Source organism: Harpia harpyja, chromosome Z (assembly GCF_026419915.1).
Source record: "Harpia harpyja isolate bHarHar1 chromosome Z, bHarHar1 primary haplotype, whole genome shotgun sequence".
Classification (NCBI taxonomy): domain Eukaryota; kingdom Metazoa; phylum Chordata; class Aves; order Accipitriformes; family Accipitridae; genus Harpia; species Harpia harpyja.
The window spans coordinates 8,339,707-8,348,352 of record NC_068969.1 but is presented as its reverse complement, the minus strand read 5'-3'; the positions used below and the strand labels follow the sequence as shown (position 1 = coordinate 8,348,352).

Sequence of the window (8,646 nt, the reverse complement as noted above, 5' to 3'; positions counted from 1 at the left end):
GCTGTTGCTGCTGAGAGGCAGTGGAGACCCCAGTTTGGCTCTGGATGGGCTCACTGGTGTCTCAGTTTCCCTGCACGGGCTCTGCCCTGATGCCACGGGGAGCTGGCAGCCCGTTTACCCTTGAAGGGGGGGCATGGGGCACTGCCACAGGCTGCTATCCCTTTGCCACCCTGGCACCATGCTGCCGGCAGCCCTGACTGCACCGCTGGGCCCCCCTCCCCACGGCTATTTTTATCCACCCCCCAACCGTGTTTCTCACTGTCCTATTTTAAGCGGCGCAGTTGGCGCACTGGGAACCCAGTGCCCGGCTCCCAGGGGCCCCACACCACCTCGCTGCCCACTCACGCTGCCCGGGCACAGGGAGCCATGCCCAGGGAGGCTGGAGAAGGTAGGCTGGGGAGCGGGCTGGGGGCTGACGGGGGCCTTGGCACCCTGGGGGGGACCGGGTGGCACGAGGCCATGGGGTTGGGATGGAAGCAGCGGCCAAACGCTGCGCTCTGCTGCAGGGGCTGCAGGCAGAGATGCCTGCCTGGGGAAGAAGGGGGTCCTGGAGGGCTGCAGGCACAGGGCAGCAGGGTTTGGGGAGGGGGGCAGGCACCTGGCTGGCACAGCCCCCTGCACCAAACCTACAGGACCAGCCATGCCCCCCAGGCAGGGGGAAGCGGATGCAGGGGTGATGGGGGTACCCATGGGCCAGCCCCCAGCCAAAGGCAGAGACCCGGGGAGGGTCCAGCAGGACCCTGGGTACCAGCTGAGGCCCCCCAGCCCCGACGCCTGCCAACCCGGCTGGCGGCACGCACCGCCCCGCCGGCAGCGGCACGGCGCCACGCTGCCCTGCGACACGCCACTGACCCCGGGAGGGATTGGGAGTGGGCGCAGTGCCACCCTGCCCTGCTCCGCCGCCGGCACAGTGCCTGGGCCCTGCCCGCTGCTCAAAAACGCGCAAACACCCCCCAAAAAAAGCCTTTCCTTCTACCCCAGTGCAGGTATGGTTGCTTCCCTAGATGGTGCTGGAGCCATGCCTACTTCCAAAAAGCCCCCTTGCTCCCACGGGGAACGTGCCCACCTGGATGGTGGGCACCAGGATCCCCTGGCACAGCACGCACCCCACATCTCCGTGCACCCCTAAGCAGCGCATGAGCACGGTGCCCACAGGGCAGGCCAAACCATGCCGCAGGCTGGAGCTGGCACCGTCCTGCCCCTGCCCCACCAGCTCCCAGCTGGCCCGGGGCAGCCCCAGCCAGCCCCGCTGTGCCCTGGCTACCTGGGGCCCGGGGGGGGTGGCACATTCCTGCCCCCAAGCCAGGGCCAGATTCCAGCCCCACTAACGAGGCTCTGGGATCGTGGCCACCAGGCAACCACTAACCGCTCCGATGACAGCACCGGGGCCGGGGGGGGCACAGCCAGCGCTCGCCCGCCCGCGGCCACAGGGCTGTGCCGAGGGAACACCGCCGTTGGCTGCCTGCCCCGGCACAGCACCGGGCTGGCGTCAAAGCTGGGGTCCCCTCCGGGAGGGGTCTGGTCCCCATAGGGGCGCCCGGGGCAGGCAGGGGCTGCTGGCAGGGCCCACGCTCACCCTCTGCCTCCGCTCCCAGCAGACGGCATGGGAAGGGCCGAGGGTGCCGCGCCGGCAGAGCCTGGGGACCCCGACGGCAGCGAGACGGGAGCCATCAGCCTGCGCCCCGTGGAGTCCATCAGCGACCTGCACTGGGCCTCGGGCGGGCAGAAGGGCGCCGAGGGTGAGAGCGGGGCGAGGAGGGGCCGTGCCAGCCCTGGCCGTGCCGGCGGCTGGGCTCTGACCTCTTCTCTCCCCTGCCCGCAGGCAATGGCCCGGCTCCCTCCAGCAGCCTGCGCAGGCCTCCGCCTCGCCCCGTGCCCCCCGGCCCCCCGCCGCTCCTGCCCACCCTGCGACCCGTGCCCGCCGCCAGCCCCTGCCCCTGCCTCAGCCCCAGCCACCCCTTGCTCCTGGCCCTGCTGGGGCTCCTGGCACTGGCGAGCCTGGTCCTGGCCACGCTGGCCATCTACCTGAGTGGTACGTGGCGCTGGGCAGGGTGGGGGGCCGGGGGGGGGGGCTGCGGGAAGGCCAGGCCGCCCGTCCCCAGCGTGTCCCCGTCCTCTCCCCGCAGTCCTGCAGAGCCAGTCGGTGCGGGCGCTGGCCCAGTGGCTGGAGAGCCAGGAGGACGCCATGCGCCAGCTGCGGGCAGCCAGCCGGCAGCTCTGGGCTCGCCTCAACGCCAGCGCCGAGCCTGGCGGGCACCGCTGAGCCGCTCCCAGCCCCACCTCGGGTACCGGGCCACCACGGGAAGGGGCACCGAAGGGCGGGAGGGGGGAGCGGGCAGCCCTACCAGCCCCCCATCCTGCTCGGACCTGGCAGCATCGCCCCACGGGGCGCAGGGGGTGGCGGGGGCAATCCTGGCCCCTGCCCCAGGCTGCGAGAGAAAGGGACAGGACTGCAAGGACCGGCACCCACCCCAGTGACAGCCCCTTCCTCTTAACAACAAGACAGAAGGCACCCTCCAATTAGCCTTTTAATTACCTCCTGTAATCAAAGTCTTAGAAAATCACCACCATAGATACATTCCCGGGGTGGCAGGCACTCCCAGCTGGCGCAGCCCCATGCCCACCCAGGCAGTGGCCCCCAGGGCTGCACAGGCAGCCCCGGGATTCGCCTGCTGTGCCACCCCCCTGTAATTAATTTCCCACAAGAGGACTATTTCATATAAAGCATTTGGCTGGAAAAGGGCTCACAGCGGGCAGCTGGCAGGGCTGGGCAGAGCCTGCCACCCCACGCCGCTCTGCCACCACCCCTGGGTGCCAGGCTGGCTGCGGAGACGGGGGCTGTGCCCAGCGTGGCAGGGGGGACCTGGGGGAGCGCTCCTGCCGCAGGCACAGACACCAGGCCCAGCTGCCCCGCAGCCCTGCACGGCTCTGCCCTCCCACCCAGCCCTTTGGGCTGTGCCAGGCCACCCTGATGCCCCTGCGGGACCGGGGAGGGAGGACATGAGCCCTGCCTCTGAAAGGGGCTGCAGGAGCCCCATATGATCCCCTCCCGCCGTGCCACGCAGAGCCACAGCCACAGAGCAGGCACACAGCAGCACACCGCCACCTCCCCCCCTGCTCTCCTTTTATTCTTTTTTTTTGGTTAAAAAAATAAAAGAGGGGGCAGCCCCTGGTGGGGCAGCTCCAGGCATTAAATACTCTGCTGTACATGAATAAAAGCCCGAGGGCTGGGGGCACCTGCCCCTCACAGTGCTGGGTCTGCAGTCCAGGTGGGCTGGGGGCTCTGCCCCCCCTCCGCCCGTCACAGCACATCCGCCCGCTTGTCCCGCACCCGGCTCCGGGCTTTTGTGCGGGCTTTGAAGGCAGCCGAGTTGTAGAGGTGCTGGGAGGGGAGGGAAGGAGAGATGGGTTAGGGGCTGCCCCTCTGCCCACCTCTCCACTGGCGCCCACCACATGCAGGCACTCGGCTGGAGCCGGCGGCGGCACGGGAGAGGACTGCGGGCACGAGTCTGGGTGGCGGCACCCACCTTCTCGAAGCGGGAGACCTTGCTGGCTTTCAGAGCAGCCGCATCCAGCACCAAGGGAGGCCCGAGGCCGAAAATCTCCCGTAGCAGCTCATTGTTCTGCAGAAGCAGGGTCCTGTCAGCACCTGCCAGCACTGGTCCGGCACCCCCCAGTGCGGCCACCCGGCCCCTACCTGGAGGTGGTGGCGGATGCCGGAGCCCAGCACCTCCTTAAAGGCTTGGTAGGTCCGCTGGCGTGCCCAGCTGTCCAGGTACATGCACTCCAGGCCAAATCGGATGGTCTCCTCCTGGTACTCCCCGCTCTGAGCGGAGAGAGGGGCATCAGCAATAACCTGGGCACCAGCCCTGTGCATCCCCTGGCTTTCAGCGGAGGAGAATCGCCAGGCAGCTGGGCAGCAGCCACACGGCCACAGCCTCAGCAGGGAAGGGCACCGCCAGCCTCCAGTACCTCGATGAAGTGCAGGATGTCCCGGAAGATGGAGCGCTGCTTCCGTCGGTCTGTCTTGGCTCGGTACTTGCTGCTCTCTGTAGCCAAAACCTTGAGCTGGGCTCGCAGGAACTCTGTATCTTGGTGGCACAAGTCCTCCTGCCAAAAACACAGGGGGGTTTGGAGGGGATGCGGCTCCAGGCACTGCCCACCGCTGCCGTTGCCAGGACAGGGCTGGGAGGACCACCGGGGCCAGCCCCTCTGCCTGGGCACCTGCTGGCAACGCCAGTCTTGTGCATCCCAATGCCGTCAGTGCCAGCTCAGCTGGGGCACGGGCAGGGTGCCGGTGCCAGCAGCTCCCTGCTGCTCTGCTGCCCGCCCACCGGCTGCCTCCTGCTGCTGCAGTGCCCCGCCATACCTCCACGTCCTGGGCCAGCTCGAAGACCAGCGCGATGGCTTCCCCAGCCAGGATGCGCAGCGTGACACTGCTGCTGGACAGCAGCGGGGGCAGCTTCAGCCAGTGACTGGGACAGGAAGGTAGGAGGGCAGTCGGGGGGCCAGGCATCACCCCAGAAGCTCCCCCCTCTGCAGCCGGCTGCCCCACACCAGGCCCTGCACCCCCCGCACCCCACTCACTTGTCCAAGACACTCTTGATGTGGGAGGGGGGGCAGATGGTGAGGAGCAGGGACCACGACTGGAGCGCGCTGCAGTGCAGAGGGCCATGGTGGGCGGGTGCCGAGCCCCCCTCACCTGCACTGGGGGAGCTGAAGACGCCCTCCAAGCAGGACAGGCATGAGACCAGGTCCTGGAGAGGGGAAACCCACTGTCAGACCACAGCTGCCAGGAAGATGCCACAGTGAAGCTGTGCACTGGGGACCGAAGGGCACCCACCCTGCCCAGGGGCACCAGGACCTCCCCAGGGCAGGAGAGACTCCTCCACTCAGGACACCCCATCTCTGCAAGGTGGGATTCCCCCCCTCAGCTCAGCTCAGCTCCACGCTGCCCAGGTAAGGGGCCTGGGCTGTCACTGATTTCCCTGTGCCCCTTCCCCAGCTCAGCTCCAAACTGCCCTGGCACCATGGGCTGAGGGTGGGTGGCACGGCAGCCCCCGGGATGCCCTCTGGCAGGGGTACGGATGACACCCAGGCACAGTTACCTCGAGGTCAGCAGCAGCAATGTAGCAACACATTCCCAGGGCCGTGGCACACTGGTGAGAGATGTGAGGAAAAGGCAGTCAGAGAAGGCAGTGCCAGGCCAGATCCAGCACCCAGCCAAGGGGAAGCAGGGTTGGAGTGCCCCTGCTTTACCCCACTGCTCCCCACAGCACCCCATCCTGCCACCCTCCTGTGACTGCAGGGGCCCCCAAAGGTATTGCCCGGGCTCTCCCCACCACCAAGGTGCCCCCCGCACCCAGGAGGAAAGGGGCCAGGCCTTACGCTCTGCCGGGCGCCAGGGCTGGCTGTGCCGTCTGTCAGGATGCTGATGAGCAGGGGCTTCAGGCTGCGAAACACCTCTTCCGCCTCCGGGCCAGAGCCCATCTGGAGGCAGAGGAGGGTGAGGACGGTGCCCGCCAGCGCCTGTTCCTCCCCTTTACCTGCGGGCAGCACGAGAGACCTCCCTCAGACACCGGTCACCAGCCCCACCACCCCAGCCCTGGCACCCGCCTGCGCCCAGACCTTTCTTGAGACACTTCTCCAAGGAGTCAGTGAGCGTGAGGCGGCGCTCCAGCAGGAACTCGGAGAGGGTTTTGGAGGAGAAGGCCAGGCGCAGGCTCTGCAGTGCCGCCTGCCGCGTCTTGGCGCTGCAAGAGATCGCGGGAGGTCACGGGGTGGGACGGCCCGGGACAGGGCACGTCCCTGTCCCTGGCCCTGGCTGGCAGCGCCGGCAGGGACCAGGCAGCGTGCCCGGCGTGCCCACGGCGGCATGACAGCCGCTCCTCACCTCTTGTCCAGGAGGTTGTCCATGTGCTCCTTCAGCCTGTCCTCCACCTCCTCCTCCTGGCCTTGCTCACTCGCCGCCTCGCTCCCTGCCGGGGCGGCACCCACGTCACAGAGGTGCCCGGGCGCGAAAGCGGGGGCCCCACGGCTGGGAGACACGGCAGCAGCACCGCCACCCACGGGAGGAACACGAAGGGGGCAGCGGGGCAGCCCCCGGGGCTCACCTGCGCCCTCCTCGGCGGGGCTGGCCCCCTCGCTGGCGCTGCTGCAGTGGCTCAGCACCTCGCTGCCGGCCTCCTCCTCGCTGACGGGCGAACCCGCCCGGCCGCTGCCGGCGCCGCCTGCGGGGGAAGGGGGGAGGTCGGGGACAGGCCCCTGTCAGCCCGGCCCCGGCCGCACGGGGGAGAGGCGGCGCGGGGGCGGCGGAGGCCTGTGCGGGCCATGGGGCCTGTGCGGACCCCGCGCCCCGGTGCCGGGAGGGCAGGGCAGGGCCGGGCAGGGCAGGGCGGCCCGGCCCGGCCCTGCCCTGCCCGGCGGCCCCCGCCGCCCCGCCGCAGAGCCACCCCCCCGGGCCCTCCCGGCCCCGCCGCCCCCAGCCGCCCTCCCCGGTCCGCCGCCTTCCCGCCCTGCACCGCGCCCGGGGGCCCCCCCCACTCACGGCGCGCGGCTCGGCGGGAGCGCGGCATGGCCGGCGCGCGCGGACCCCGCGCCCCTCCCCGGGCGGGAGGCCCCGCCTCCTGTCCCGCCTCCGGCTCCGCCCTCCCCCCCGCGCCCCGCTGCCCCCTGGGAGCGCCCGTCGCCACCCGCGCATGCGCCCCGCGCGGGGCCGCGGACTGCAACTCCCGGCACGCGCCGCGCGGGGCAGCGGGCGCGCGCTGCCGGCACCTGCCCGCGCCCCGGCCCTGGTCCCCCTGCCCGGCCCTGCCCGGGTCCACAGATCAGCCCCTGCCCCTCTGCCCGCATCGCAGTCCCTGCCTGTACCCCTGCCCCCGCCTGTATCCCTGCCTGTATCCCTGCCCACACCCCTGCCCCTGCCTGTATCCCTGCCCCCGTCCCTGTCCTGTCACTATTTCCGCCCCTGGCCTGTTACTACCCCTGCCCATACCCCTTCTTCTGCCCCTGTCCCTGCCCCTGCCTGCATCTCGCTAGGAAAATCTCATTCCCTAGCTATCGTACCAATTAGTCTTTATAGTTTGAAACGGTATGAACTTTCCCAAAGAGATACATGTCTATAGTTTACGTTGTATACTGTGTAGTTACAGCTCAGTAGGCATGGCTACAGGACCCCAGATAGGTAAGAGAAGGAGAAAGAGGACAGCCCCACCACGAAGGACAAAGGCTACCCCTGCACTGCCACGATAAGGCCAGCAGCCCAGCCCCTCCAACACCTCCCTGAGACCCTCCTGTTAGCTGGCCTCACAGATAAGTACCCTTAGCGAGACCGGCTCCAGGGACACTTGGAGGAGGGAAGAAGGGTGCTGCCACCATAGAATTGCAGCAGCTTTGCAAAGCAGGTCGGAGGGGAGTGGGGATTAGTCGGGCCATGCTGTACCCCATCACTTGCAGGGCATGAGAGCCATGTGTGAAACCACATTTGGGGTGCCTCGATTTGGCTGGGACACCCCATTGGTGCAAATAAAGAATGACTTGTCGTTCTCGCCTTGCTCCTCGGGCCGCAAGGGCCAGGTGTGAAATGCTTGTGACACCCATCCCTGCCCCTGCCTGTGCCCCTGTGCCTGCTGCTGGTCCTGTCCCTTCCCTCTCCCTGCCCACATCCCTGTGTCCCTGTCCCTGCCCATATCCCTGCCCCTGTCTGCATACCTGCCCATATCCCTGCTTCTGTCCTTTCCCCAGCTCCTGCCCCCACTCCCGCTCCTGCCTGTATCTCTGTTTCTGTCCTCGTCCCTGCCCCAGCCTGTATCCCTGCTCCATCTCTACCCCTGTCCGTCCTGCTGCTTTGCCTGTGCCAGCCCCTGTCCCTGCCTATCTCTCCCCTGCCCTGTCCCTGTCCCTGCCCGTACCCTTAACCTTGTCCCTGAGCCCAACTGCACCCCACGTCCACCCCCATCTCTGCGCCTGTCCCTGCCCCTGCTGCTGCCCCGTCCCTGCCCCATCCCTGTCCCGCTCCTGCCCTTGCCCTGACGTCCTGCCCCTTTCTGCTCCCGCCCCTACCCCCGTCCCCTTCCTCTCCTCGTTCGTGCCTGCCCCTGCTCCTGCCCACCACCCCTGCCTGCCTGCGGCCCCTGCCCGTCCTCCTGTCCCTGCCTGCCCTTGCCCTGAGTCTCCAGGCCCGAGTTTCAGTTTTTTGGCTCTTCCCAGTTTCCCGGGATGACCCAGCGCAGGCGAGCAGAGCTGCCCGTGGGCACCCACCCCGCGGCACCCGGGATGCCCGCGGCACCCACGGCCCCGCATGGGGGATGGGAGGGACCCGGGGGGGGGGGCAGAGCCCCCGCGGAGGTCCCTTCGCACTTTCGTTTCCAGCCGGCGGAGGCAGAAACCGAAACCGCGGCAGAAACAGAAACTCCCGTTTCCCGGCTCCGGCTCTTAAGGCAGCACGGGCACCAGCGTCCTGCCCGCACCTCCTGCCGCCTCCCGCTGCTGGGGGGGGGACCAGGACCCCCGGTGGTGCTGGCACCAGCCATGTCCCATTGCCTGGGGTGACATCAGGAACCTCGGTGGTGCTGGCACCAGCCACATCCCATAGCCTGGGGTGACATCAGGGCCTCTGGTGGCACTGGCACCAGCCATGTCCCATTG

At 68.7% G+C, this 8,646-nt stretch overlaps 2 protein-coding genes across 6 annotated transcripts; one reads left to right on the top strand and one right to left on the bottom strand.

The window, feature by feature from the left end:
• Positions 1-46: 46 nt before the first annotated feature.
• On the top strand, positions 47-3,195 carry LOC128136472 (translation initiation factor IF-2-like). Of its 4 annotated transcripts, none has more exons than XM_052776077.1 (4): positions 47-388; positions 1,599-1,739; positions 1,823-2,032; positions 2,127-2,361. In XM_052776077.1, the coding sequence occupies exons 1-4, from the start codon at positions 367-369 to the stop codon at positions 2,261-2,263; spliced, it is 510 nt and encodes a 169-aa protein (XP_052632037.1). In that variant the 5' UTR covers positions 47-366; the 3' UTR covers positions 2,264-2,361. The 4 variants fall into 4 exon arrangements, with proteins under 4 accessions (XP_052632037.1, XP_052632035.1, XP_052632034.1 ...); XM_052776075.1 differs by having other exon boundaries at positions 1,596-1,739; XM_052776074.1 differs by having other exon boundaries at positions 1,823-3,195.
• Positions 2,511-6,634, bottom strand: IFRD2 (interferon related developmental regulator 2). 2 transcript variants are annotated; one of them, XM_052776071.1, is made up of 12 exons: positions 6,548-6,634; positions 6,114-6,230; positions 5,894-5,978; positions 5,629-5,753; positions 5,389-5,546; positions 5,109-5,159; positions 4,588-4,757; positions 4,370-4,475; positions 3,973-4,110; positions 3,698-3,826; positions 3,528-3,623; positions 2,511-3,382 (listed from the first exon to the last, which is right to left on the bottom strand). In XM_052776071.1, the coding sequence occupies exons 1-12, from the start codon at positions 6,573-6,575 to the stop codon at positions 3,302-3,304; spliced, it is 1,284 nt and encodes a 427-aa protein (XP_052632031.1). In that variant the 5' UTR covers positions 6,576-6,634; the 3' UTR covers positions 2,511-3,301. The 2 variants fall into 2 exon arrangements, with proteins under 2 accessions (XP_052632031.1, XP_052632032.1); XM_052776072.1 differs by lacking the exon at positions 4,370-4,475.
• Positions 6,635-8,646: the final 2,012 nt, after the last annotated feature.

What these genes read in the sequence shown, in the direction of transcription:
- IFRD2 (XM_052776071.1), bottom strand. Translation starts at nt 6,575, where the DNA reads ATGCCGCGCTCCCGCCGAGCCGCGCGCC. An exon ending in GCCCTGGCGCCCGGCAGAGC is followed by an intron (nt 5,160 to 5,388) that starts GTAAGGCCTGGC and finishes ATCTCTCACCAG; the next exon opens with TGTGCCACGGCCCTGGGAAT. An exon ending in ACATCCTGCACTTCATCGAG is followed by an intron (nt 3,827 to 3,972) that starts GTACTGGAGGCT and finishes CTCTCCGCTCAG; the next exon opens with AGCGGGGAGTACCAGGAGGA.
- LOC128136472 (XM_052776073.1), top strand. Translation starts at nt 367, where the DNA reads ATGCCCAGGGAGGCTGGAGAAG. An exon ending in GCCCAGGGAGGCTGGAGAAG is followed by an intron (nt 389 to 1,595) that starts GTAGGCTGGGGA and finishes CTCCGCTCCCAG; the next exon opens with CAGACGGCATGGGAAGGGCC. An exon ending in CGGGCAGAAGGGCGCCGAGG is followed by an intron (nt 1,740 to 1,822) that starts GTGAGAGCGGGG and finishes CCCTGCCCGCAG; the next exon opens with GCAATGGCCCGGCTCCCTCC.